The sequence below is a fragment of the Rhodofomes roseus genome, assembly GCF_022264815.1.
Source record: "Rhodofomes roseus strain CIRM-BRFM 1785 chromosome Unknown C8Q71scaffold_21, whole genome shotgun sequence".
NCBI lineage: Eukaryota > Fungi > Basidiomycota > Agaricomycetes > Polyporales > Fomitopsidaceae > Rhodofomes > Rhodofomes roseus.
In genome coordinates this window covers 120,108-147,328 of record NW_025952977.1, presented here as the reverse complement: position 1 = coordinate 147,328, position 27,221 = coordinate 120,108, and the positions used below count along the sequence as shown (strand labels likewise).

At 56.9% G+C, this 27,221-nt stretch overlaps 8 protein-coding genes across 8 annotated transcripts; 2 read left to right on the top strand and 6 right to left on the bottom strand.

The window, feature by feature from the left end:
* Nucleotides 1-33: 33 nt before the first annotated feature.
* C8Q71DRAFT_776717 (uncharacterized protein) lies at nt 34-1,845 on the bottom strand. The gene is made up of 6 exons (XM_047924671.1): nt 1,263-1,845; nt 1,070-1,205; nt 866-1,013; nt 662-807; nt 476-609; nt 34-411 (listed from the first exon to the last, which is right to left on the bottom strand). The coding sequence occupies exons 1-6, from the start codon at nt 1,584-1,586 to the stop codon at nt 250-252; spliced, it is 1,050 nt and encodes a 349-aa protein (XP_047775419.1). The 5' UTR covers nt 1,587-1,845; the 3' UTR covers nt 34-249.
* A 1,255-nt stretch (nt 1,846-3,100) lies between these two features.
* C8Q71DRAFT_255663 (uncharacterized protein) lies at nt 3,101-4,359 on the bottom strand. The gene is made up of 2 exons (XM_047917329.1): nt 3,971-4,359; nt 3,101-3,909 (listed from the first exon to the last, which is right to left on the bottom strand). Exons 1-2 carry the CDS (start codon nt 4,258-4,260, stop codon nt 3,150-3,152), a joined length of 1,050 nt encoding a protein of 349 aa, XP_047775418.1. The 5' UTR covers nt 4,261-4,359; the 3' UTR covers nt 3,101-3,149.
* A 3,565-nt stretch (nt 4,360-7,924) lies between these two features.
* Nucleotides 7,925-10,492, bottom strand: C8Q71DRAFT_798566 (HSF-type DNA-binding-domain-containing protein; the record flags this gene model as incomplete). Its single annotated transcript, XM_047925823.1, has 7 exons — nt 7,925-8,751; nt 8,810-8,978; nt 9,053-9,208; nt 9,479-9,532; nt 9,596-9,662; nt 9,721-9,777; nt 9,843-10,492. The coding sequence occupies 7 exons, from the start codon at nt 10,490-10,492 to the stop codon at nt 7,925-7,927; spliced, it is 1,980 nt and encodes a 659-aa protein (XP_047775417.1).
* Nucleotides 10,493-14,364: 3,872 nt separating this feature from the next.
* On the bottom strand, nt 14,365-16,287 carry C8Q71DRAFT_879225 (major royal jelly protein-domain-containing protein; the record flags this gene model as incomplete). The annotated part of the gene is made up of 11 exons (XM_047928456.1): nt 14,365-14,440; nt 14,511-14,540; nt 14,602-14,669; nt 14,729-14,802; nt 14,867-15,070; nt 15,129-15,159; nt 15,209-15,264; nt 15,318-15,757; nt 15,815-15,924; nt 15,980-16,162; nt 16,225-16,287. The coding sequence occupies 11 exons, from the start codon at nt 16,285-16,287 to the stop codon at nt 14,365-14,367; spliced, it is 1,335 nt and encodes a 444-aa protein (XP_047775416.1).
* Nucleotides 16,288-16,903: 616 nt separating this feature from the next.
* C8Q71DRAFT_255315 (uncharacterized protein) lies at nt 16,904-19,314 on the bottom strand. The gene is made up of 5 exons (XM_047917328.1): nt 19,077-19,314; nt 17,906-19,007; nt 17,702-17,854; nt 17,053-17,647; nt 16,904-16,945 (listed from the first exon to the last, which is right to left on the bottom strand). The coding sequence occupies exons 1-4, from the start codon at nt 19,116-19,118 to the stop codon at nt 17,394-17,396; spliced, it is 1,551 nt and encodes a 516-aa protein (XP_047775415.1). The 5' UTR covers nt 19,119-19,314; the 3' UTR covers nt 16,904-16,945; nt 17,053-17,393.
* A 1-nt stretch (nt 19,315) lies between these two features.
* Nucleotides 19,316-20,298, top strand: C8Q71DRAFT_255269 (uncharacterized protein). The gene is made up of 3 exons (XM_047917327.1): nt 19,316-19,651; nt 19,715-19,838; nt 19,892-20,298. The coding sequence occupies exons 1-3, from the start codon at nt 19,562-19,564 to the stop codon at nt 20,209-20,211; spliced, it is 534 nt and encodes a 177-aa protein (XP_047775414.1). The 5' UTR covers nt 19,316-19,561; the 3' UTR covers nt 20,212-20,298.
* A 323-nt stretch (nt 20,299-20,621) lies between these two features.
* C8Q71DRAFT_798564 (dipeptidyl aminopeptidase) lies at nt 20,622-24,126 on the bottom strand (the record flags this gene model as incomplete). Its single annotated transcript, XM_047925822.1, has 16 exons — nt 20,622-20,727; nt 20,782-21,001; nt 21,053-21,077; nt 21,135-21,209; nt 21,266-21,320; nt 21,376-21,570; nt 21,627-21,702; nt 21,755-21,859; nt 21,905-22,125; nt 22,191-22,390; nt 22,448-23,039; nt 23,089-23,264; nt 23,320-23,403; nt 23,458-23,561; nt 23,612-23,807; nt 23,860-24,126. 16 exons carry the CDS (start codon nt 24,124-24,126, stop codon nt 20,622-20,624), a joined length of 2,697 nt encoding a protein of 898 aa, XP_047775413.1.
* A 323-nt stretch (nt 24,127-24,449) lies between these two features.
* On the top strand, nt 24,450-25,564 carry C8Q71DRAFT_254960 (integral membrane protein S linking to the trans Golgi network-domain-containing protein). Its single transcript, XM_047917326.1, has 5 exons — nt 24,450-24,578; nt 24,631-24,745; nt 24,801-25,002; nt 25,058-25,338; nt 25,391-25,564. The coding sequence occupies exons 1-4, from the start codon at nt 24,528-24,530 to the stop codon at nt 25,329-25,331; spliced, it is 642 nt and encodes a 213-aa protein (XP_047775412.1). The 5' UTR covers nt 24,450-24,527; the 3' UTR covers nt 25,332-25,338; nt 25,391-25,564.
* The last annotated feature ends 1,657 nt before the right edge of the window (nt 25,565-27,221 follow it).

Below are 27,221 nucleotides of genomic sequence, written 5' to 3'. Positions count from 1 at the left end.
CTTGGTGTTTCATACATGGCCATCAGGGCCCTGTTCTGCATGATGTCTATGTACTGACAGTTACTGCGGTTACATAACTTGAAATTCGTCGATATATATACATGAATGATATTCTCCCATCGTACCAATACATACACACTGGATGCAATCCAGAACAGATGCAGATGAATGCTACAGTAATCCTACAGCAGCATCGTAACACTGACAGATGAAGAAATGTCCACGAAGATTGTTCGACTCTTGAATGCTTCACTCCGCCGCGGCGGCTTCTTGCTCACTCGCGTTCTCTGGCTCTGGCGCGCGGCGTTTCCTCACGAGGACATACGCATCTCCGTCGTGAAGCACGCTCTCGACGTCACCAGCCACGAAGCCCGCGCTCTCCGGCTCCTGCTTCCTGCGAAGGGCTCGAATCTGCCGATGGGGCGATTGGCGTGTCGCTCACTCAACAAGGTCGGAAGAAGGCAAAGGCACGTACCATGTTCAGGTCATGGTTGACGAGCCCGTGGCCGCCCACGGGACCCCAGTAGCTCGTCGCAGCGAGGGTGCTAATGATGCATGTTCCGGCGAGAAGGGTTAAGTAGAAGCGATACTGGGAGTACCACCTCGGGGCTGGGAAGTACTGGTCAGATCGTACGGATCATCCTGATGGCGATGTACTCACTCCAGCCTGCGCTCGTGGCTCGCAGATCCGCCCACCACATCCAGGTGAACCCAACCCACTGCGCGATCAACGCCTCAATGGGCTGCAATTCGAGCGTTGACCAGCCGAAGACAACCGGGAATGCGCCAAGCAAGAGGCGGCGGTAGCTGTGATGTACGCATGTTCAGTTATCCGAAATCGGTGTATGTACAGAAAGCTGCGTACCCCTTCTGCCCGCCATACCCCGCGAACTCGAATCCGCAGTGGAGAGCGCCGAGGAATGACAGCATGACTGCGCCGTAGGTCATCTGAATGTGCAAAGCGTGATCAAGCATGGTGATGGCGACTCCAGGGTCAATCCGCGACGTGAAGTCTACAGAGGGGTAGGTAAGTCACTTCGCTGCTGTTTGAGCGCTGAATGTGACTGACCTGACAGTGCAGTTCCAGCCTGCTGAGCCATGTAGATGGTCGCGGCGCCCGTCCCGAGGTACGGAAGACCGCCGAATAAACCAAAGGCGATATACGCGGGCGGCACAGAGTGCGCAACTGCGTTCGTGATGCCCAACTGGAGGTTCCGTATTCACACACGAGCTCATCGCACACAAACCACACGCAAACGTACGAATGTGTCGCGCTTCGGGTTGGCTGCCACAGCGTCGTGGAACCAGTTTGCGCCTGCGATAGTCTTCGCGAAGTCTGCGCCCGAGTTCCCAAGCTCCTCCTTGATGTTCACTGCAGCCTGCCTAACGGTTTGGGAGCCAGGCTTGTTTGAGACAGAGTTCGCCGCGCCTCGAATGAGCATCTGGCCGCGGAGAAGGTTAGTGGTCGCCCTCAGGGGCGTGGACACGGATGAGAGAGGTCGTTCCCGCGGCAAGGTTGCCATCGAGGAGAACGGCCGCCTCATCGCGAACGGCGTACGAGCAATAGCAGCAGTCGTCCTGAGCATCGTGTGTTACAGCCTGCTAGCATGCAGCGGGGAGGTTTCCGGGGCCGCTGGGCTTCTCCTAGGCTTATAGCATCCCACCCTCACACGCATGCCTACCTAAGTTCAGTCGTGTGCGTGAGCCACAGGCGCTAGGCCTGGCCACCAATTTCACAATGTCGTAGTAAGCCGCGAAGCACGATGAGCCGCTTGTTATTAAGAAGTCTCCCAGCGAGGCCGGGGTTAGCCTACGAATCCAGGCGGCCGGGTATCTCGTGCCTGCTATATGTCAGGATCGAGCCACTGGCACGCACACGTGAGAAGGGCATAGGGTGATTCGCAGCTGAGTACTGAGCAGGACCCTGTCTTTCGGACGCCGTGGGCTGGGAATATGACGAAGACCACTGGCGCGGAATCATGGGTGGCTTGATAGGATTCCGGGGTGAGTGATCGGCGCACAAAGCCCAGGCAGAAGTGTGGAGTCCCCACGGGGAAACCGTCGGCGAAGAACTTGCGAACGAATATGATGTCGGCCAGCTTGGTCTTTTCCGCTGGGCTAGCCAAAAGCCCTCAGCATGGGATCAAAGCTTCGGAGAGATGCAAAGGGAAGACAAAGATGTGATCTCCAGAACAAGATGAACGAGGACCAGAGGCACAGACGGCCGCCGTGTCCTAATGATAGAGCAGATTGGCATCGAGCCTAAGTTATCGTATAGGAACCTATGTCCGCTGCACTCACCGCGCACGAGTACGACCCCGAGTTCGTCGACGGTATCACACGACCGGGTTTTGCAATACCTACTCGCACTGATTGTTCACAACTTTCGAATTCGGGGGCTGAGGCAGGGCTATGCTGTTCTGATCTACATACGAAAGCTCTCAGGGGATTTTTGCATAGTATGACCTGGAACATACCTCTATACACAATTGACGCAATCGAGGGCTCACAGCATCTCTCAATATACCCCTTCCCTCAACGACCGTCAGTAGCAATACTGTGACTGTCCGCGTTCGACTTCCGGTAACGCGTTCATTCAAGCTGGACATAATCGCAAATCGCATGAACGGAACATTTGTGGTCGATGCCGACTGTAAACGGGGTATGTTTAAAAGCATAGAGTCGTCATAGAGTCGTCAGTGAGCATGTCAGTATTAGGCCTCAGGGCTGGGTCAGAAGGAGAAGGAGCCTCGAGCCGCGCGTCGCGCGAGTTGCGCGCCTGTGGCGTGTGATCTTGGACCGCGACGCGTCGACGTCTTTCCTCGTCCTGGTCCTCCACTACAACTCTCTTGCCTCTGCTACTGTCCGTGTTTCATATCTACTACGCTCTGGCTGTCAATGCGCTGCGCATGCAGTAGGCACGGATATGTCTTGACCTGTGTCAAAGGCATACCATTCCAAGATCAAGTTGTGCAGCGTACTACAGAAGATTACGACGAGATACTAGATAGTGTCTTGCGCACGCATCACAGCTTCATACTGCGCGAATGACCGATAACAAAGAGGTTATGTCCGCGAGGATGCAATGGAGATGGGAAGAACAATGTCTGTGAGTTCTTGGTTGTCCACCTGCGATCCCGTCCGACTCGTCACGGCCACGCCTCGAGGTCGTACAACTTCTTGAGGTCATTCCACACCTTCTCTCTTGCTTCCTTGTGAAGACGCTTGATATGTGCTTGACAATCCTTGCAAAGCTTGTTCATTGGCGCATCCGTGCAGCGTTTGTCGAACCATCCCTCTCTAGACTTCAGGGGTGATGTATTATTCGCTAGGTCTGCTCCGGCGGCTGCCTGGGATAACCGCTCCAGAGCTACGAGGCACGGGCTTCTGCGTTGCTTTGCTGCACAGGCTGGGCTGAGGTTTGCGGTATCCAACGAGAAACACCGTGTGGCGTCCTGACTCGCCTTCACGAGCTTAGGCTTCGCCTCGATGCACCGCCGAGTATCTTCAGGATCAAGGACTTCTCGTCCGTAATCCCCCAAAGTCTTGTGCAGGACCTTGCGCGCCACCCCATCCGTCAGTGCTTCTGTGGTCATGCTGGTGGCAAAGTAGAACGCTATGGGGAGCATCTTCAGCAGTTCTCTTGTCTGCAACCGTCGTGCGGCGTTGATGAGGAAGAATGGTTCCAGCGTGATGTTGACCCGCCGCGCTTTCGGCGAGTGAGCAGGTGTTGTATGCGGGCGTGCTTGCCGGACTTCGAAGGCTGCGAAGGTCGTAGGGTATGGAAGTCCACTGAGGCGGTGGGTGGCCTCACGGTAAAGGTCCTGCATGTCGTACTTGTCTGCGAGGACGATGATGCTCGTTGCTATCTCGTCCGAAAAACCAACTGCCTTATTCGCTTGGAAGAACCTAGACCGTAGCACTACATGTGTGAGTGCCAGATAGCTTGACAGAAACACGGCACACTCACGATCTCTCATATATGGCTTTCAGGAGATAGATGAATTGGTATCCGTTGTCCGGCATACGCACGACGTCGAGGTTGTCTGGGTTGAACTCGGAGGCTGACTTCTTGCCAGTGTCGGATTGCGGCAGCTTGAACATGTCCCGGAACACAGGTGAGTGCATCGAGAGCATGCTCTTGTGGACGCGGAAGTGTAGTCCATCAGCGACGAGGATCACGTTTCCGTCGTCGAACCACAAGGGCTTGACTAACCAATCCGTCGTACGATATGTCGCGGCGCGAGCCTCAGCAGACATGCGGTTGTCGCTTCGCAGTTGACAAGGCCGAGATAGAGTGGCGAGTGGTGAGTGGCGTGCGGGACGCAGGAGACGGTCTGCAGCTGGGGCCGCCGTCTTATATTACCGATCTTAGGGACAATACCAAGTACAGCAGCTACCGCAGCTTTCGCCACGCGTGGCTATTCCTTTGCGGTGCGTCTCGTTGGCAACTAGGAGTATGGTATGCTCACAAAGCGATATCTGGACTCGGGTCATGCAGAGAGAATCCTATGGCAGAGCGCGACAGCATAGCACGGGCGACCAGGAACGATCAGTCGCTGTAGCCTGTTCAAGACCCCTGCCCTGCATCATGCTACTAGTAGTCTCCGTTATTGACAATAAAAGAACGACAAGCGCTCTTGCACCGTGCCACCCACTGGTCCGTTCCATCTCCCTCACCATGATCGCGCAGATGATTCGTATGGGGTCTTTTCTGGCGAAGGCATGATATATAGTCCTGACGTCAATTGACAAGGACAGGACTCGGTAGTCCGTCAGGCGCAGAACGCCACGGGTGCGTCGGAGCGGCTCCACTACTCTGACTACCACTGAAATGTAGAAGGAAGTACATCGCGGGGCGCTGCCAACGGCATCATTGGGCCCGAGAGCTTAGTTCTGGTAGAGTACTCCTAAACAAGCGAGCTGTGCGGCCCAAGCCATATAACAACGCTTACCAGTTTTGGCCTGCGCAGACGTTATGTGCCCGTGGCACGGTTTCGAAGTCGCTTCGAGGTGCGTCCTTGTTCCGCAGGCTATGATATTCCACCCTCGTTAGACAAGACGACCCTATGCACACATGTCGGTCGGTCCATATGTGTCTACCACGACAAGCTATGATGTGCAGTGCTTCTTCTGAGAAAGGCTTCGACAAGGAGCTCTCGCTGAGCGCTGAGGCTTGAGGCCAATGTGTTCTTGACATTGGAGCGGTGTATATACAAGGAAGACAAGGTATCGCAGGGTACGTCAGCCGGCGAGTTCGAAAAGGTGATGAAGACGTTTTGTAACAACAGCCCTCCACGTCGTCTACTCCCGGGGTCGTACACAATGAAGCGGTTAGCCTGGAGAAGCTCTCCTGCCCCGCGAGGATCCGACATAGGTAGGTCGTACGGATGGAGGACCTCCTTCCCGTATCAGTCACGGTCGCGCTGGGCAACCGGGCGGCGAGACACGCCGTGCACCAGGTCGCTCGCGCCCATGCAGCCCGCGACGTTAAACGCGATCGGGAGCATGGCGGCCAGCTTTGGCGTCCGGGGCTGTCGTATGGTGTTGAGGAGGAAGACCGTTTGTGCCGTGGCGCTCCCAACGTGGTACCGGCGAGGAGGGTCCAGCGCGGCTGACTGTGCGCTGGCGGGGTTTAGTGGCACGCGTGCGCATGCGCCGCTGTAGTAGCCTGGTTGAGCGGGATGATTTACTCGGACTTGATCATGTCGTGCTAGGTTCTGTAACAGGGAGAAATGGTGAAGGCGCTGTATCAGACAGGCCGGGGAGGTATGTAGTACTCTGCTGCAACTGCAGTGACCACCGTTTAACATGGTTGGGACAATACCCTAGCATAATTATTGTAGTAGCTCTTTGGCCGCGCATGATAGTCGTCCGGCTATCCTGTGACCACAATAAGATCGCGTATCTAGAAGACAACGATGAGACTCCACTCATCTATAAATATATACCGTATGGCATAGCCAGGTAGACATCCGCGAAATTCGAGAAACGCATAGGGTCATCCACCGGGCGCGTTGTTTGCGAGAAGCGGTGGCACCTCGCGCGATCATGAGACTGTATGGACTCCAGAGCATGGCAGTACCACACCCGGCGGCCTCGCAAGCAGTAGCAGCACATCTGAACAGGACTGCCGCGGCGTGCTGTTCTCTGTACATCGGCAATGAGACCAAAGACGGGTCAATCTATCTGCTCGACAATGAGTGGTGCGATATACTGACATATACGACGTGGTTCTCTGGCTCGGAATGTTCTCCCATGCCGCTGCCATACTGTTCTCTGTATGGCCTCGTGTCAATATTGCGTCCGCCGGGAGTCCCCGCAGCTGCATCACTGTGAACCGCAGGCGCGGCCACAACGTACTTCGGCTTCTGGAGATCGAAGGCAACGCTGTCCCGAGATGCAAAGACGTAGGCCCGCCAGTAGAACGATGCTTTCCACAAGGCTCATCCTTGTCGGACAGCAAAGTTCCTCCGCGATATAAGTAGCTGCGTATCCCTAGCTCGCATTGACGTCACGCATGCATGCAGCATACCTGTCCGACAGAAAGTCGTGCGGTGGCGTCGGACGACCTCGACAGGAACTGCCCGCCAGCCGACGCGTGGAGGACGCGTCGCCTCACGCCACGAAGCCGCATTGCAGGACAGGAGGGCGGCCCTTCGATCAGCCGTGGATGACAGTGACGGGCCATTGAGTCGATCGGGGCGGGGCTGTCGAGCATCGCGGATCCAAACCCATCGCCCTCCCGATCCGGCGCATCGATCGACGCCGTGCGGCCTTCGAGAAGGTCCGTACACACGAGGCCTGGAGGCGCGGAGCCGCCCCCGTCCGATCGCCGTGTCCCTGTCGGTTAGCAGGCACTTCGAATGAGTATCACGGCGCACTCACCGTTCTCGGCGGACTTTCAGGCAGACAAACGACCACCCACGAGGCGGCGGGCTGACAGGTATACAATTCCTTCCATTTTCTTCTTTCGTAGCTATGTACCGGTGCGAGCTATGTATGTGGGGTTTGTCTGTACGTACGCGGGCGTATACATGGCTATATACGTACCGCGCGGGGGGAGGATGATTGCATGGTAATACACGTCTATGAATGGAGCCCAGATTCGCGAAACTGTACAGGAGATGAGCGAGCACGAGGAGACCCAGGAGCACGGGAGGCAGGAGGAAGGCGAGGCGACACCGTACAGAACCAGAGAGTGAGACGACAGCGAAGAATCCCAATGGCGGCGGATGAATGCGATGCGAACGGACAAAGTCGAAGGTCGAACCACGTCAGGTCGGGGCGGTACGGCGGGTCGGGAAGATACGCGGGTATGGAATCGGTGCGGAGGTGGGTGCATGGAGGGTATGGGTTTGTTGGAAGGAGCAGGGATAACAGGGAACGCAGCGCAGCGCACGAGCAGACGGATATCGACCGTAGGTAGGCGGTACAGGTATACACGTGGATGCAGCAGGGCGAAGGTATGTATGTGAGTATGCACAGGAAGACGAACCGGCTATGTGACAAACAGCAAAAGCACAGATGCAGCGACGAAGGCGAACAATGAGCGACAGCGACGAACGGGACGTTTGTAGTACACGGGCGACCAGAGGGGCGCGAGATGAACAGTGAACAAGGGGGGATTGCTTTTCTTCTTTTGACGACACCGTCGCCGCCGCCGACACCGACACCAACCCCTATCGCACAACAGCCCCCGATCCGCAGAGTCCGACCACTGTCCAAGACCACGAGAAACGAGCAGCAAGCAAACAGCAAGCAAGCACCACCCCACACGCCCGGCGCGTGCCCGACGTCTAAAGGGCACCACGCACAGAGCGCGCCGGCACCGCGCCCACCCCTGCATCCACGGTGAACGCACGCACGGACAGCGGGACTGCAGCGCCTCCAACCTCTACCCCCGCCTCTCCGCTTCCACCCCTCAACTCTTCCCGGGCACGCCCGGCAGGACCAGGCCAGGCAAGCCTCCGCCGCCCGAGCCCGCCGCCCGACTCACGCTCCCGATATTCGGCACGGTCTCCTCCCTCCTCAACGCCCCCACGCCCCTCAGCCCCGAGCTCCCAAACCCACCACCCCCACTCGCGCCCAAGCTGCCGCTCCCGAGCCCACTGCCGCTCCGCGGCCGCCCCGCCGTGCCCCAGCCGCTCCCGAGCGCGCCGTAGCCCAGCGGCGCACTGTCGCTGCGCGCCCTGCTCTTCTTCCCGCCCTCGCTGATGCCGCCGATCGGCGTGCTCAGCCCCGACGACGGCGCCGTGCGCTGGCGCTTCGCCCCGCCCACGCGCTCGTCGAGGTCCATCGGGCCCGGCGACGGCGGGAGCGGCGTGCTCAGCGGCGCGGGCGCCCCGTCCGCCGCGTACCGCCCCGCGTACCCGTGGTGCGCGGCCCCGCCGGAGCTGCTCCCGTGGTGCGAGTGCATCGCGGCGCTCTCGTACGGCAGGTGCTGGAACGAGTGCTGCCGCGAGAGGCTGCTCGCGGGCGTGTGGCTCTGGCTGTGGTGGTGCGAGTGGTGCGCGCCGCTGTGTACGTGGTGCGGGAAGTCGGCGGTGGTCGGGCTGCTCGACGGGCTCGCGCCGAGGGAGTGCAGGGAGTGGGTGTGGTGCAGCGTGTGCGAGTGCGCGGGGCCAGACATCGAGAGCGAGGGCAGGAAGCCGCTGCCGCCCGACGCATGTGGGGTCATCGAGTTGGGCGAAGTGATGTAGATGTTTGGGTTGTCTGGCTCAAGGAGATCGTTTGGAAAGGGCATTTGCACTGTTCACGTCGTAATCAGAGCCGCATCCGACGAAAATATTCAGTCAGCCCGTCTCACTGCTGCTCGAAGAAATCAAATACGTACGCGAGCCAGGCCATGACCTCTGGATGACCTCGTACATCGCCTTCGTCACACCCGCCAATCTCTCGACTCGTCCCCTCTCCGCGTGGTACATCAAGCTGAGCCGTCTATTCTCCTCCCTCACCTGCGCAAGCTGCGCCGCCACCTCCATCCGCATCCGCAAGGCAAATTAGCATACACACTCAAAGGCGGGCCGGCGGGCGAGTGGGCGCAACGTACCTCTCCGGGGAGCTCCACGCGGTGTTTTGTCGCAGGGTCGGGCTCGAGCGCCTTGCGCTTGATCTCCTCGAGCAGATCGGGCCGCCCGCGCAGGAACTTGTGGTGCGAGAACTCCCACGTCTGCACGTCGGCGGAGGTGCGCTGCGCGCGGGGCGTCTGCGGAGGGAGGAGGCGCGCGCATGTCAGTATCGCGACGGATAGCCCGGGATCACGATGATGTCAAGTTGGAAATGCGGACGACAGCCAGGCAGCGTGTGCTCCGGAGAATTATGGCCAATGAGGAAAGCTGCGAAAGGTATACGGCGCGGCGGACGCTTCCAAGGTCGGGTATCATATGGAGACGGGGGGCATGGGAGTTTTCAGGACGTTGGACGGGAATAACCGCAAAGAGGAGGGAAAGACGCCGCAAGGGTGGAGAGGACATACCCGGTTGATCTTGTGGAATCCATACATGTTCAGCTGTCGCACGAAGCTCGAGAACTGCGAAAACGGCGGTTATCAGCATCCGGCGGGCGCGGGCTTTTACGGGATAGGAAGACTGACATTGTTATGCTTGAAGTGCGAGCCGAGGATCGTCCGGCTGAACTCGCCCACATTGGAGACGACAAAGCTGACGATAACGATGGTTGAGCATCGAGGGCCCGCGGACAGGCGCACGGCACACGCACCTGGTACCGAGCTCCGTCCACTGTATGAACTGCGCGCTTTTTGGATCGTTGATCATCCTGGCAAGAGATACAATGGGTGTCAATGAAAGACACGCAGCTACGTGAAAGGCGAATACACGCACTGATACAACTTTGTGACAAAGTTGTTTGTCCCCAGCGGCTTTCCCAGCATGCCCACCTGAGGCATGCTGCCATGCGTGCTCGGCGGCAAGTTCGGATTGCCCTGCTGTGATGACGAGGTCTCGAAGGACTTCATATGGTCATCCTGCTCGCCTCCGCTGGTGCTTCCGTCCACGGGACTGCCCTCGAGCCCGCCATAGTTCATGTCGACCTCGTCGTATGGGCTCGCGTCCATCGAGTGGTCGCCGTACGGTTCCTCGATGTTCGTGCTGAGGGCAGGGACGGTCGGGAAGCTGCGCTTACGCGGGACGCTCTTGTCGGATGACGAGCTCGAGCGCGAGCTGGTCAGGCGGCGGCCGGCGTAATCGTACGGCTCGTCGTAGCGGACGGCAGCGTGATCACCGGGGGGCGCGAATGTGAAAGGCGGCTGCAGGCCGTGGTGGTGTGCGTGATGCGCGTGGAGGCCGGCTGCGGCAGACGGGCTGATGGGAGTAATCGGGGAGACGTGGGAGCTGGGCTGCGTGCTCGGGTGTGGACTGGGGTTGATGGGACTCATGTTGGTCGGGGACGCGACGGAGAGGGAGGAGAGGTTGAGGCTGAGGGCGGCGCGGTCGGGGTGGGGGTCGGACCCGGGATTTGTGTGGACGTTCATCGGCGGGGGCGGTGGTTGGGTGTAGTACGGATACTGGTCGCCCGACGGGGTAGAGGAAGACGGTGAGGGGTAGGAGGACTGCGAGTGGGAGCCGGGTACGAGATGGCTCACGGAAGACGTCGACCACTGCTGGGACTGCTGCTGCTGGGCGTGCTGGGGGTAGGGGCCGTCGGCGGACATGGGAGGAGGCGGGGGATGGGAGTAGGTGGTAGATGGGTCCATGCGCGCGAGACAGACGCGGGCTGGCAGCGCGCGGGGCAGTGGGGAAGCCGCAACCGGGCGGCGGGGGCAGCTGGGGTAGCTGGGAGACGGGAGGCGGGAGGGAGGGCGCAAGGCAGGACGGAGGAAGAAGGCAGGTGCTGGGCGAGAGAGACTTGCGGCGGAGGCATGCCACTGCGAACATCCATAATAAATCGCGATTTCGGGGTCACAAACAAGCGCGCCGCCCGTATCAGCACACGTGCCCCCGCCCCCACGCGTCGTCCATGTCCCCGTCCCCGTCCCGCCACGCGCCGTCCACCCTCCCCATCCATCCCAGCACCGTGCAGCCCCCCACGCCCGCTGCCACGCTGTCTGGCAGTTCGCCCTCGTCCACGGCAATCCCACGTCGCCGCCTTGCCTTCCCATCACCCGTGGCAGCACCGTACACTCATTCCTAGACCTGTCCTCAACATGCAGCGCGTCCGTGCGCGGCGACATCCCCGGAAATTTGCTCGTGGCGCGCGCTCGGTCGTTGTTGCGCCCACGAGCCTACACGCGCGGCGGCAGGCGCACCATCCCAGTAGGTCACCGCCCTTCGCGTCTGTCTGACTGCGAACATAACTTAGTCGGCCTCTCCTTCCCGATTCGCCATTCACCGCTCGCCGCCGCTTCGCATTGTCCCGTGACGCGCAGGAGATTGAGTAATCGCGGCCAATCGAAGCGCGTCCCTCTCTGCCTAACCACCGACGCGCGCGCGGCCAAGGCCGAGCCCCCGCATCCCATCGCGATACATCCTCAGTACTTCAGTCCCGGGTGGCCACACCAACGCGCGCCGCCGTCCAGCCTCCTCCCCGGAGCCTCCGTTCGCCCGGTGGCTGTTTGTGTGTCTGCTGCACACAACCGGTGCTGGCTCAGTGGGGAGGAGGCCTCATCAGCGGAAGCTGATCTGATACGCTCGCTCCCCAGTCTCCCCGCACCAACTGCCGCTCCCAGTGCAAGTTCTGCTCGACTGACAAGCATTCGAAGCTCGCGAAGCAGCGTTGCGCGCGCCTGTCGCTCGAACTTCCAGCGACCTTCCCAGGTGCAGTTCCCCGCAGCGCTGGGCGATTAGCCTTTCCGCCGTCATCTCAGTACGCATCCGAGTCTGGAACACTGCTCCCTCGCCTGCCATCGACAGCACCCAATTGGCATCCAGCGTATCCCCGTGCGCATGCACAACGGGCCGCGCTCGCCTAGCGAGCAAGCCCGATACAACTAGTCGCAGTCATGTGGGCGCGTTCCCGAGGCCGTTCGCCAACTGCTCGCACTCTGCGCATTGCGTGCTGCCAGATCATGATGCAGCACATCGGCTATGTTCGCTCTTTATGTACCCAAAGGTGCACCGGCGGCGACCCGCACGAGAATGATATGATGATGATAGCCTTGGGCGGCGCGATAGAGGATGTTACGGCAGACGGACGTGGGACCATCTCCGTCGTCCTCCAGATGCTCGACCGTTTCCCCAGTGTGTACGTACAAATTGCCCCGCTGGCCTGACGTCCCCCGCGTGATTCGTCATCCACGCCTATCTCCCGCCGCTCGCCATGTCCCCTGCACGCAGAGAATGCGGCTGGAGGACGAGCAGACAGTGAAGGTGGCCGGGATGGGCTGGCGAAGGTACCGTCCGGCCGGGTGCACCTCCCCAGGCACGGAACCCCCTCCGATCAACGCCCATTATAGTATCAAGATCGTGGCCACGCCCTCGCCCATAGCGCCTCCCGCGCTCGCTGCTCGCTGCGCAGTGCCTCCCGGGCTTCGTCAGTTCGTCTTCGTCTTCGCAAAGCTAAAGCCGCGTGCGCAGAGGGACGGGGCGCGAGGAGCGAGGCTGGCAGGGCTGGCGATCCTGGGTGAATCTAGCGCGATCGATTGACTCAGACTGTTGGCCGTGTATCGAACGCGATCGGACGCCACGAAGGGCTACGAAGGGACACTAACGGGGTGCCCATGCACACGTGTCTACCGCGCGCCAGCCGCGCTGGCGCCTAGGCGGGCCTGCGATCATACTGCCAGTCAGTCCCGATTGTCGAATGGGCTGAGTATTTTGCTGACCGAGCTTGTCAGACAGTCGGCGATGGCCGTGTGCGAGCCGTAAGTAGGGTGTTCAGTGACAACGACGGATAACGTGTGCTGAACAAGGGAACGGCGTACTGGTAGACGTCCTGGACACTTCGCTGGCCGTTTCATCGGACCCAAATCTTCGATGTTTCACCGTCGGGTACCGCCGTGACGGTGGCAAGCCATTGAAGCCCACTAGACAAGGTACGACGGATCCGTGTCAATGAAAATCACGCATCGCAGGTACAACGGCTTCCCTGCTGCCAAACCCGAGCTTAAAGGTTGCATGCCTATATTGCCACGATCGACATGCCGCAAGGTATGTATCACGTTTACTTGGAGGAATGAATCGCTAATTGCGAGTCACTTGGAGGTGGTTTGGTTCTTCGGAGACCCAAGGTCTGGAGCGTAGCAACACCTTCCAAACTCAACCAATGTCCGGTGGTACTCGAGGGGTTTGTGGTTTGAATCGCAGGCCAGTAGAGTTGTGTCGTGCGTGTCAATCGTGTCCGATGTAACGTTTCATTGGTGACAAGCAAAATTTCACCCAGCAAGACACTGTCGTCACTAGTGCCTGGTGCCCTTGGCCGCTTGGATTCTACATTGCTTGAAGGGTCCCGCCAGCGCTCCGACTACAAGCACGACTCAAGCATCAGTTGAAACAGCGGCGACGGAAATGCGGCCTGTTTCAGTACCGTCGACAGTGGGCAGGGCAAGTCAAATGTAATTGGCAATCATAACTCAAGTGAAACGTCTCGCTGCTCAGGCTCACAGGTCGACGTCTATACTATGGCACCGAAGACAGCTGAGCCCACTCCTCTTGTCAATGTCAATGAACATCGTCAATGAGCTTCTTTCTTTGGCACGACAACTCACATTCGCCGCTGTGACCCGCCTGAACAGCACCACTAGTACCAGTGTACGGTGGGCGATGTCTTCATGATGCACTGCGGCCTCTAACCCGCTCGCAGCAGCATCAACCCTGCTCGGCGCTCCGACTTCACTCCCAACTTAACCATGATGCGGCCCCAGCGGAACAAGACACACTCCCCTCGGACTGCGGTCGTCCCGAGTGCCCGGCGGGACGCTCCGCCGTCAGGCTGTACTTCGCGCCGTCGAGTAAGACGGCGGTCGCTGAGCGCTGTTCCGCAAGACAGTATGTAGTGATCTGCTGTTCCGGCCTCACATCGGACTCCGGAGGTGATACGTACGTCAGCGGCGGGGCTCGCACAGATTGCCACTGGCAGCCTGGCCGTACGATAGTGCTGCGCTGGCATACGCGTCAGCGATTGCAGCCGACGGTGTGGTACATCGGCGACTGGCACGCGGGACGTGGTTCCGCCGAGGTTTTGTTCAACCTGCGGCATGAGTGTTGCGCTCTCGGACTCCGGTATTCACTGGCACGATGCCCGACGATGTGATGCATATACTCAATGCGACACATGTATTCGAGGAAGCGCACCGAGCGGTGCCCTCCGTGTGTCCGAGTCCAAGTCCAAGTCCAAGACAAGAAGAGCGCGGGACACTGGACTCGCACTCCAGCGGCCAGATGGAGGGGGTGATAAGATTGGCTTTGCTCAGTCCAATTGCGTCGCCTTCTGGGCTTCGATGGGGGCCCTGAACATCGCCCACGGCTTCGTGCGCAGGTCGGTCCTATTTGAGACGAGGGTTGGGCACAGTATAAGCGAAGTGCATCCGAGATGAGCCTGGGTGCGTCGCTTACCCGTTCTGGTAGTTGGGCCCGAGCCAGAGCCTGTAAAGTGCCAGTGAGCGGCGATGTTGACAACGACATCAGGGGGAAACCGCAGACGTACTGGTTGCAGGTGAAGTACACGTAGCTGCCGCCGCTCTGCAAGGTGGCAACTGCCAAAGTATCCGGCCACTGAGAGGAGCGGAAGAGTGAGTCGTGGTGAACCGCCTGGGCAGTGACCTGGGACGAACCTGGATGGCTGGATCGCGGACGAACGGCTCGACAAGACCCGTCGCCGGATTGTACCTCGTCACGGCATTATGCTCTGTACATAACAGTGAGCACCCACAGCCAGAGCAAATCGCGTGTGTCGCAACCATCCCACTCACCAGGCGCTCCAGCGTAGATGTATCCCGAGCTGTCCGTCTCCATCCCGTCCGCATTGCTCCCGCTCTCGCCGAGGTGCTCGACAGCCCGCTTCGCGAGCATGTACGCGCTGGGGTAGTCTGGTCCCGGTTTAACTTTGAGGTACGATGTGGGGATACGCCAGAATTGACGGCTCGCGAGCGGCGCGAAGTAGATGTATTCTCCGTCTGGCAAGGTTCAATACAGAATGAGCTGAAAGAATGTCTCGATACCCCTGGCACTTACCGGGGGACAGCGCGATACCGTCAGCGGCGTACTGTGCAGGCACGTAAGTTACGGACATAGAGAAGAACGAGTTATCTCACCAAACCGAAGTTATTGACCGCGTAGGGCGATGTCACAGGGTAGAGATAGAACGGTACTGAAGAAAGAATCAGATCCTGGGGAGGCATAGAGAAGTGTAACCTAACAAACCTCCATCATATACGGGCACGAAGCCATTATCTGGTGTGACAGACGGATGGCCGTCAAGGTGCCTCCACGACTCTCCAGTGGCAAGGTTGAGCACGATTATACCAGGCCTATTTGGGGAGCTATCCGGAATATACGCATAGCCCTCCCCACGAAGGTCGAGCCGGATGTCATTGATAGATGAGTCGGCGTAGACAACGTTCGCGGGGAACGTGTACGTCGCAAAGTTCGTCCCGTTGAGGTAGAAACCGACAATCTTGGGGCCGCCAGGGACCTGCGCGAGCAGGTATGACCCGTTCACCTCTGGGCGACCCGTGTCAAGCGCCCACACGCGGTCGAGACCGTCAACGACGACAGCTTGGACGAGCAAGAGCTTGTCAGTCGCGATGCTATAGCCAGGGTTGCTCTCGTTCGCGAAAGCAGCAGGCGTGTTCCACTCTTGGCTGCTCGGCGTGGGTACAATCAGTATGTGGTCGAGAACAGGAAGGAGGTGTACACACTTCGGCCAAGCCTCTTCCGTTGTAGTGCTGGTGAAGGTGGCCAAGGTGTACGACTCGTTGCCTCGGGAGAAGGTCGTGAAAATTGACCCGTCACTGGCTACACCGACACCCTGTCGATCATGATGAGTCGGGCTTCGCTGACGAGACACGAAGCAATCCACTTACTGTAGGCCAGTAATTGTAGTAAGCATGGACGAGCTCCAGCGTCGGGCCATAAGAGCCCGTGTCATAGTGGATGCGGGCCTGAGCTAGACCAGGGTCTTCATACACATTATAGGGATACGGAGCTGCCCCGTTCGCGAGCGTCGAGTTGGGGTCGGGCGTTCCAGCTGGGGGGTACTCAGGGAACTTGATCACACCGTTAAATATCAGATTCGACTCCACGGAGAGAAGGCGGGCATTGAACATACATCGAAGACACCCTGCGCAGCGGCGGCTACTGCCCAGAGGATGAACGGTAGTAGGAGAGCCATGGCTGTCTCACGTACCTGGCAGGACCCTGGATGACAGGGCACGAACTATATAGTGATCCAGCCGTACTCGTCACGCATTGAATGCACTTCGTCGCTGGAAGTGATTTCAGGAATAGCAGCAGCGGATGTGTGGGAGCCATACCTGTCACCCCAGTGAGAGTCAGGGCATCGAGGCCGAGGCACATGTGCTAGTCTTGAACCCTCACGGTTGTCATTTAATGGAATCGACGACAGTATTGGTCGTATAAAGAAGTAGCACGGTCCTAGCGGAGTGATCTCAGCCAATGGTAGCATGCGATGATGGAGAAGCAGTGTCGCTTCCTTCTTCCGTATTCGAGGAAGCCCACATGTGCACGTTCGCTGAAAGGTAATCATTGAGCCCCGGTTCACGGGACTGTGAATGAATTAGACTCAAGCACGCCGTCATTTCCGTACGGGACGCCGCCCGATATTATTCTTGCAGACGTTCCACGGGATCTGTAGTCAGCGAGCATGCTGTGCGAGAAAGGGGTGCAAAGTCGGGGGCTGACGGTATGTGGTGGCTGTGAATGGCCTTACTTGCCGGCGGAGAGACTAATTCGAGCTCTTGGCTTGTACCTCGTACCCACGAAGTCGGTGGGCGTGGTCACGGTGACGCAAGTCATAGCAGTACATACCCCTACATGCGCTCATCTGGGTCAGAGTGCTATGTCCAGCAAGGAGCAATGTTTCCTCACTAGAGTAGAGGTGCCGCCAGATCGAGTCAAACAAAGGCATAGGACGTACCCGTGATTTAGACGGCCGCATGATTGAGCGGTTGATTCATTGAATCCACGGGCTGTCTTCGACATCAGCAGAACCTTGAGTATGGGAAATTCTGTCACACATGGTATTGCATGAAGGGCTCCCGTGAAATTTTTGATTGACGGAGAGCCCGGGCCCTTTTTTGCCACGCCATTGGATAGCTACGAGTGATTCACAAGCTCCTGACCTGGACAGTACAACGTCAATTGTGCGCATGGAGGAACGGGGCGTCCCTCCGCGACGTGATAGAATATCTAGTCAACGCATCAACGAATATAAACCTGCATTCTTGACGAGATCGTGGACTCCACCAGGCTCCCTGGTCACTGCACGACGATGGTCTTGAGGATTCCCCGCTCATTCCACGGCGCAAAGAGGCGCTGCGCTCGGCTGACCGCCTGTCGCCGTTTTTTCTCTTCAGCTCCGTATCGGTCACCGATACGCAAGTCGACTACGCGGAGACGTGCGAAGAATTCGCTGAGCTGACACTTGTGCAGCAGACCCAGCGGGATGTCCTCAGGATGCTCGGGTAATTGCAGTACGTCTCTCTTCGTGAGCCAACGAGGGGTTATGATGGCTGCAGTATGATCAGAATTACAGGAAGGAGCTATAGAGATCATGGAAGACGTACCGATCTCGTCTATGAGATTGCTGCGTATGTGTCCGAGGATAAATAGCAGCTCGTCAACGATGTCCTTCCGCTCGTATTCGGACAGTTTGAAGGCCAAGTACTGCAGATTTGTACAGTGTTTCAGGCTCGTCGTGGATGGCAAAGGTAGATGTGCTGCCCGCATTCCTGAGCTTGCGCAAGATGATATACACCATTCGCACCTACATTCAGACCCAAACGTGAGGCGCTTGATAGATGGCCCAGCAGATTGCAGGAGCTGATCAAAGTACTTGTTGACTACGATCCGCATACCGCCAGCGATAGGAGCTCCGGTTCCATTTAAGGCCAAATCGTAGAGGTGGTCACAGATAGAGCAATCAGTGAGCCAATGGATGAGATGTATGAGCAGTTGAGGATGCGAGGACCAATCAAGTGTTAACGTCCTGAGGCGTACGACGGCCCGGGACGCGGAGCTTCGAGCAATCTGTGACGTCGGGAGGCGTGTATTGACCCTGTGCAGCGCATACGCGATGTGGCCGACTGTCAGGTCGAGCAGGCGAGGAAACGCACAGATGATGCGGCGCAGCTCGTGAAAAGTATGCAGTTCGAGCTTCAGCAGCCTAAGATCCGTCACGGTCGCAAGCCTAGGTAATGCCCTGAAAAAACTGGGATGGATTGGGACGCGGAGATTATTCAGCTCCAGCTTTATCAATGAGGGCAGCAGTCCGCCGAGGACTAGAGGTGCAGAGATGGGACATTTGTCGTCATGATTCTTGCCACCAAGGACGAGTGATTGGGTGGATGTCATATGTCTCCGTACCTCTGCCAAGGGGAGAGTAATCGCAACTAGCCGGGGTAGGCAACCTCTGTCGCGAAGCACCATATTGCGATACAGGACCCGCATGCAGTATGGGTACCATGATGCGCAGACCAACATCATCGAGAGGAGGGTTTCGGTACCTCGATCCAGCCCTGGACTCAGTGCGTTCGCGATTTCCAAGATGACCTCCAGGGGGATGCGATCTGAAAGAGCTCGGGAGAGGGGGACGAGGGTAGGCTGAGTGGTATACTGGGCATAGCCCACGAGCCCACCGTCTCTGTAATATGAACTCCATACGTTGAAGACGGGATACGACACCTCGGATTCTCGTGCGTCGTCAACACTCGCTGATACGCCATCTTCTCTAGTCATGCGCCCGTGGTCGTCCAAAGTGCCAGGCCACAAAGACACCATATGTTGTGCCTCTCCTTGCGCCGGAGACCCGTACCTCGACGTCGTCGCAGAGTTTGACCGGAGCACCTTATGTTCGTAGTCAGTCCTGGCTGCCTGTGAGCAAGTCGTTCAGACCTACACGGCATTCTGCCTGAGTTACATACTGAGACATCTCGGACTTACCGGCGGCCTCTGAGCAACGTCGGCGCAGCCCTCGACCTGCATAATGATATGGTATCTCGGACGACTCCGGAGAGGTGCTTGCTCGTATCTCGTGTCCTCTTCCTGTGCGCACGCGGATACTGGGCCACACGTTCTGTACTGTACTGAAGCAAAAGCCGACGGACGACCGTACAGTGGTGTTCGAGGATAGAGGAAGTGCACGGTCGCTCAGATCATATTCAAGTTGTTGGAGGCGATGCCTCGGGCGAGCCGCACGGCAGGGCGCTCCGAGATATTCGGGGATCCTCACAATGCTGTCTCAGTCTCACTCATGCATGAATGCATCAAGCTGGGGGACTCGGGAGCTCCATCGACGGACACAAAATCAATGCTTCAGCAGCGTAACTTATCTTGTTCTGGTGTCCTCCGACGATCACACAGGTAGAGCAGAAATTTCTGACGAAATGCACTGGTCCAGGTAATGACTCGCCCTGGACCAGACGTGAATGGTCATAATAGTGTACACTCCATTGTCGGTAAAGCAACGCGAACCTCGACCCTGCATGGACAGACCCATCTGCAGCGTCGCCTGTGAGGTAGTTCGGTAAAAGTCAATGCTAACCCTCATGGACAACGTACAGACAAGAGCGTACCTTAAGAGGCGTGCTGCATGGCCTATGTCGCAAGTAGTTTACTTGCTCTTAGGGGGCTCAGCGCAGCCGCATGCCGGCCAGGCGCAGCTCCCGCCGTTCTTCTCGACGGTGGCGCACTTCACGGTGTCCTGTGTCGACGACACATGAGCAAAATACCAAGAAGTCAACAGGCCCTACTCACAGACATAGCGTTTGTGGTGGTGGTGGTGGTGGTAGGTAGTGGTGGTGGTCGACAACTGAGCTTGGGGGGTAGTACGATGGGACTAGCCTTCTTATATACCACACCTATCGTGAGGACATGCCGCGCGGCGAGAGCACACCTAGTCCGGATGTCCAGACTGCGATATGCAATGCAGCTCGTCTGGGCTGTAATTCGCTTAACGCTACTGGCTGCGTCAAGGTTAGGCACGCAGGTACGAAACGCCCACCACGTAATTGGCTTGTGGCGGGCGAATGAGAGAGGAAGCGTATGTCACCGTTATAGCACCGGGCGGTGGCAGTGAGCTGTCAGAATATGGCAACTTGCGCTTCAATGCCTCTCGTGCATCCTCGACGTTTGACTGCTGCACCTTACAGGTGATGCGCGGTCTGCGGCGAGCCGGCGAGCCCCTCCATTGCCTGAAGAGCCTGTGTATGTCGACGACAATGTTGATTGCTGCGCTCAGCGTACGGTTCCCATGCTTGGAGCTTCTCGAACTTCGAAAAGCCGGGCATCTGAGCATGCTGATACCGGATTTGCACTCTGGAGGTACTCTGAGCCGAGTCACTTGTCCTGCGACCTGAACCTAATCATCCACGTTATCTCACCGCAGCACACCGGCAAAGTAGCATCTAGTATTAAAACAGGTAGTGAGTGTGAACCGTCGAGACCGATAATGCATACAGGATGGTGCCCAAAATGAGTGAAAGCTGATCACCACGATCGTCGTTTTCCTCCCTTGCCCCATCGCTCGAACAAGAACCTCGTCATGAACTCGTAGAGTTCCCGGTTGGCGTCGCGCTTATACATACTGTGATCACTAGATTGCAAGTCAGCCTCACTATCAGCCTCAGCGGCACCAAAGTGATCGCACCTATCTGTGAACATCCTGAACTCGAAGTTCCGCACATGTTCCTGGGTTAACATGTCTAGCAAATGCGCCGAGTTCGCGAAGTGCACGTTGTCGTCCCCTGAGCCGTGTGCGAGCAAGAAATCTGCATTGTGGAAGCCGGTGACGTTCGAGATGGACGCGGTGATGTAACCTTGCGGGTTAACGTTCGGCAAGTCCATGTATCGCTCCGTGTAGATCGAGTCTAGGGTACGCGTGAGAGGAAATACATAGTACGTCTGTTAGTCGCGCTCACCGTATAGTCGCCAGCTGGTGACGGGCTGGTTAGCGGCGGATAAGATCAATGTCTGAAGCGCAAATGGGACGAAGTAGCTTACCGCGACGGCCATGGCCAGGGTATGTACACCAGCGTTGGCTTCGATTACCTTGGAAGACATGAAGCCACCGTATGACTAAACATACAAAGATGAGCACACGTTGATACGCAGTCATAATGAACGAAGGTCACCCAGCCCCATATGCCAATCCGCCTGGAGTCCACGTAGTTCTTCCCGGCCCAGATCCTGCGTATGACGATGAGCGACACTCGCCCCGACTTCCATGCACCGCAAAACTTACTTCGCAGCATTGATCTGGTCTATTGTTTCGAAGTGCCCCAAATTATCTTTAACAGGGTTTCGAAGCCTCCGGCCCTTGTAACCAGTCCCACGCCCATCCACGGTGACGATGATGTACTCCATGCTGCAAGCCAAGAAGTCATGCCAGTCATGGCCGTATTCATGATTGACCATTTGCGAGTTAGGGCCGTTGTACCTGCAATCCGGAGGGATCGTCACACAAGTAAAATACAAACACGAAACATGACGTACAGCCGAAACAGCACAGGGTACTTCGTTCGGCCCGTGTCATCCATCCTTGGTGGACGTATTTCCCTGAAGTTCAGCTCTAATTAGATCGGTAAGCCACCAACATTTACGAAGCTCTGCGACCCCCATACCATAGCCTTCGCTTGTGATCGTTCCGTAGCTGACGACAGGCATCTCATACTCCTCGAGGGTCTTATTGAGTTGAGGGTTCTCAGTCAGGACATACTGGACACCGCCTGTGCCAGGTCAGCATTGATCACGTAGATCGTTCAGCGACAGACCTTTGTCACCATTCTTGATGACCTTTTGCCACGGCGAATATGGTCCCTTGTACGTGAGAAGGTAGAAACCACCCTCCGGAGAGAAGTTCGCGTTGTACACGGCAGCACTACTGACGTCCGTGAGGGCTGTCGGCTTGACAGTCTCAGAGGTGCTGATAGCAGGGATGGGCACCGAGTAGATATGCCGCTGGAGCGAGTCAGGGTTTGCCGCCTGGAAGTAGCTGACATTTCGTCATGTTCGTCAGTACGTCGCTGACACGCAAGCCGATGCGCATAGTGCACTCACACGAGGCTCTTCTTGACGTCAACGGCCAAGATTCCGCTGGTAACCTCCCATTCACCGGACGTCAAGAACCGTGGCGTGCTGGTGTCTGCGGGACTGAACAGTGCGATATGGTTGTAGCCCTCAGGGGTCGGGATGACATCTAAGTACGAGGAATGCCCGGGCGGAGACAGACTAGCTGGCAGGGGATACACTCGTTGGGCCTGCGTGAAGTCGCATGAGTTAATATCCCAGATACATCCGATACGAGACGTGCTTACCTGATCGATCCAGCCGTCATCACCTTGCTCACCGTCTTTGCCAAGCCTCCTCACGACGTGTCCGTGGCTGCGCAAGGCCGCAGTGGATCCAAGGTCGAAGATGCTGACGGTTCCGTTGTTCCCAGCCCGATTGACTTCGCGCACCAGAAGCGTCTCGTTGCCTACCCAAGCAATCTCTTGGATGACACTATCATCTGCAGACTGTCTGCCGTCCCAGTCGAGCTGCAGGGAGGACGATGCCAGCGCGGCCGGCTGGTATCCTCCATATCGCGTGTCTCTGAGGTAATCGTCAACCTGGAATACTTGTAATGACACGATCGGGTTCTTGTAGCCAGGCTTCGGGTACTTCATGGTGACGTGCTGCGGGTAAGGGACAACTGCATGTGAGTCCTCGGTGGGGTTGTAGATCGGGAAGGTGTATTCGTCAACAGCGGTCTCGTCGAAGCTCAGATACGCAATGTTCTTCGAATCTGGAGACCACCATAGCGCGTAGTCTGCCGAGAAGACTTCCTCTTCATACACCCAATCTGGAATGCCGTTGAACATTGATGCGTTCCCGTTGCTCGTGACACGGACAGGTGATACGTCAGGCCTAGCATCCATTGAGTACATCATAGCTGCGTTTGTAGGAACGTACTCACGACGCGGACGGAAGTACGTATAAGTCGTTCTTGAGAACATACGCTATTGACTGGCCTGTGGGAGACCATACGGCGTAGGACGTAACTGGTGGATACGTAGGGGGAACCAAAGGCCAAGTATGCTTGGATTCTAGATCATGCACGTAATAGTTCCCGTAGCTAGAATGCCGCCATAGCTAGCGAAGAATGACATCAGTGACCGAGATGCTTTCGTCGTATACTTCAGCATACCTTAACTCTATCCGCTTTGATGAGCATGTACCTCATATCGGCGGACAGCTTCCAAGAAGAGTGGGACAATGGTCTTCCATATTCCTACAGAGATTTCAGTTGACTGTATGCGGTGTGTGTATGGTCGATGTTTCTCACATCTGTCAAGTCCGCAAATGCAACCAAATTGCGCGTCGAGTTGCTCTTGAGGTCAACCAGAGTCAGGTAGTCATTCTTCTGCGTAGCGAAGACGCCATCGCCCGCTTGTTGTCGTTCAGTACTGAGACGACATGCCACATGATATATACTATACCTTCCGGCACCCACAGGATATTCTCGCTCGTCGGATAAAACGTGCCGTTGAATATGTGATCCATGGTGATATGCTTTGTACCGCGAATACGGTATGGCATGCCCGTGTATGAGTGCGCCGCGAAGATACCGATCACACCAGCAACAGCTAGGAGCGATACAAGTGCAATGACGAGAAATCGCAGAGAAGAAGCATGCTGCGTGTCTGTGAACACAATGGATATAGATTGTCAGCCTGAAGAAGCGCACCTTGCGCGATCCAAGGACTCCGTCTTCGAGGTCGCGCGGACCGCGCTGCGAGAGCCTCGGCGACCGACTTGGCTTCTCGAGTTCATCCTCCTCGTCATCAGAACTCGGAGGGTCAAATGGTCCTTCCCCGTAGTACGCTATCGGCTTGACAGCAGCATAGCCAGGCTCGTCAATATCTTCGAGACGCGTGGTCGAAGTCGCATCGTTGAGGAGGGTATCCGAGTCTGTGCCCTCTTGCGGTTCCGCGTCGTAGTTCCCGACGTGCATGCCGAGCACGGCGTTGTCAGGTGCAGCTCACAGAGGGAGAGTGTGCCCAGGCCGATAGAGCTGGGTCCACCGCCGTTCTTTCAGCACGTACTGAGCAGCAAACGCGAGGCCTTCCCTGCGAGACAGTAGCCTAGCAGTGCACAGCCGCTGGTAGACCGGCGGCCTACAGGCGTTACATTCCGTGTTACCCGGTGTTGTTACAAGTGATACAACTGGCTTCAGTAGTGCGTTCACTAAAGTTACTATTGAGACGTCCGATGGTTAATAGTTACGTAAGCGTGAGTACTGCCTCAATGAGGTGGCGTCGCGTTCAAGCCGTTCATGTCGTGTCTCTCCATCATCCTTTGCAGAAACCGGCAGGCCCGCGTTAAGACTATCCGCCTTGAAACTAGCTAGGACAAATGGCAAAGTCTACGTCTACGGGATGGGACCCGGTACTTCTCATATCTCAGGTAATCGGTTCCGTTCACTCGGAGGCCAATTTAGAGATGTAGTTTCTCGCAGATTGTCGCGATGCAAACCTTGCACTATCTTACGTTGGCCATCCTCATCCCGCCTCTCCTTACAATCTTCTGCAAGTCAGACGTGCTGGACTATGTCGGAGGTGCGACCAATGTCGGTGAGTGCATGTAGGCATGATGGCGCGTCACTGAACTGAGAAACTTCTCGGTGAGGTATGGTCATGGATTGGCGCGAGCTAGCCAGTAGGCCGACCATTCATACTGCACAAGGATCCTGGGGCTCGTGGAATAGCGTCTGGAGCGGCGGCAAGCAGGTTGGGGCCGGAAGTCACTTGGCCGGTCAATGGGATGGTCTCGTTGACCCACGGCGGGGTTGGATTATCGCTGCTTGCTGGCTTGCAGCATCTGGTGCCGAGTACGTCTGGTATTCGTGTGAGAACATATGTGCGGAACTTGACACTGCCATGCAGCATCTATTATCTGTATATCCTCATTCGCCGTCCGCGGATGATCCTGGACTTCTCGTTGACGCTCATATTCAACCATCTGGTCCTCACCACATATTACGCCGCTTCTTTTCCTACGACACTGTTCTTTTGGGGTGTCATGACCATCGGTGCGGCCATGATGGTCATTGTGGCCGAACAGTTGTGTGTCAAACGCGAGATGACCGAAGGTTTGACGGTGGCCGCCCCTACAGAAGACGACGATGTGGAAATGGGGAGCTTGTTAAGGCGCGACTAGGCAGCAGGTAAGCTCCAGGCTGTCCGAGGGGTGGTATGTGGACGCTGATTATCGGCCAGGGTCCAAGCACGTTGGCTTGCCGTGCATTCGACGTTCATTCCGTCGAAGACGATCGTGGTGGCTTGTTGGTGTGGTCTCTGTTGAAATCACCCATGCGGCCTGGAAACGCGGCACGCCATTGGTAAGTCGCATTTGGATACTCCGCAGCCTCTCACCGTCAAGCTCATTGTCTTCTGAGGATGTGAGGTGTAACCTGACCACTGGACTGTCCGTCTACCATCGTCAGTGTGGTCGAATTCCCCGCTCTTCACTTCACCATTTCTTCGAAGGTAAGGTGAAGTACTACGCGGTGGTCAGTGCGGTGATGATTATACTGCCTCATCTGTTCTTGCTATTCATGGGTAGTGAGACTTGCGGATGCCTGTAACATCGTGCCCAGATTGCAATCGTTGAGAAGTAGCTCGTTATCTGCGCTGGAGTTGGACTTCCTTATGATCGTCCGCTCGCCTTGCCTAGTGCATACGGATCAAAGATTGGTGAGCAACTACTTGGTACGATATCGACCACACTTCAGGGTGCTTGATTCTAGACTTCTAGGCTCCGGCGCGATTTCCTCACTGAAAGGTATGCCAATCTTTGCCATTGTCCTGACCCGTGGCGGTTTGTTCGTCTAATTTCTCATCCAGGTCTCCGCTCATGAGGTCTCTGTTCATAACGACACATGCTTGCCTCGCTCCATCGTTCATTTAGGCAAAGAACAACACCATGCACTTGGCTTCTGCTCCCTGCGCCCACAAGGCCACACTTTCGAGATTTCATCGATATGCTCATCTGCAGATCTGCGATTCACCCTTCTCGGGATTCAAACACAGTTAGCCTCTTCAGTCTTGTCCCCTTTTATTAATGTTGCTTGTTTTCGGTTAGCGCGGCGCGTTCTTCCTCGCCGAGGTATCAAAGCTGAGGGTCCGGGCGGGTCTTCTGTCATATCATGGCGCGGTCTCCATTCTGTGCGGCGATGATCCATATAATTCTCGGTGGTCTCGATCTTTCCGACAACATCGCAGCCACAGATTGCCCCCGACAACTGTCAGATGTCGATGGCGTGCATCAGTACGCCTCTCGTTCGTCGTCGATCTATCTGATAACTTAGTGCCTTGCCTCTGCACGCAGGATCGCACCCATCGACCTATCCACTCGAGACCGATGATTGCAACGGTTGCGATTGCAGCGCTCCTTTCCTCGAATGGGCGTCCTCGCTGCAGCGCCTGGTTCCTTGGCTGACTGTCGATGATCATCCCCCTGTTATGCAGGGCTGCGTAGTAGCCAAGGAACGCATGCAACCCAGACCACGCGCCTCTGCACGCAGCTTCGGCGTTGCCTTTGAAGGCGGAGAATCTTTTCAGAAGCCCCTGGAATGATGGTGCGGGCGTGAGTAACTATCCCTCACCCCCGCCTTCCCTCGGCCCTAGTGACAGACGTGTTCACGTTTTCAGACTGCGCCGTCATACCGGGTGCTATGCTGCTTATGCACACGTAATACGTCGACAGCATGCGAGTGCACTCGCCTCTGACCTCATTGATAGCTCAACCGTTGGCGCATAGACGTTCCTGAAGCCCAAATGCACATCGTATGATTGCCGCATGCTTTGCATACATTACACACATAGTATGTGAGTTTACGTCTTGGTGAACTTTGTTTCGGCTCTGATGCGGACAGTCGTGGCTTTCTTCGCTCACCCTACGGGGTAAGCGAGAACGACGCATGAGCGTTTCGCTTACGAGAATGGCGGGACGTCAATATGCCATAGCGCCAGCTCGGGTCCACACAAATATTGGCAATCGAATAACACTAGCTGAAATGGGTGGAAGGCAGCGTGGCACGGGTTGCAA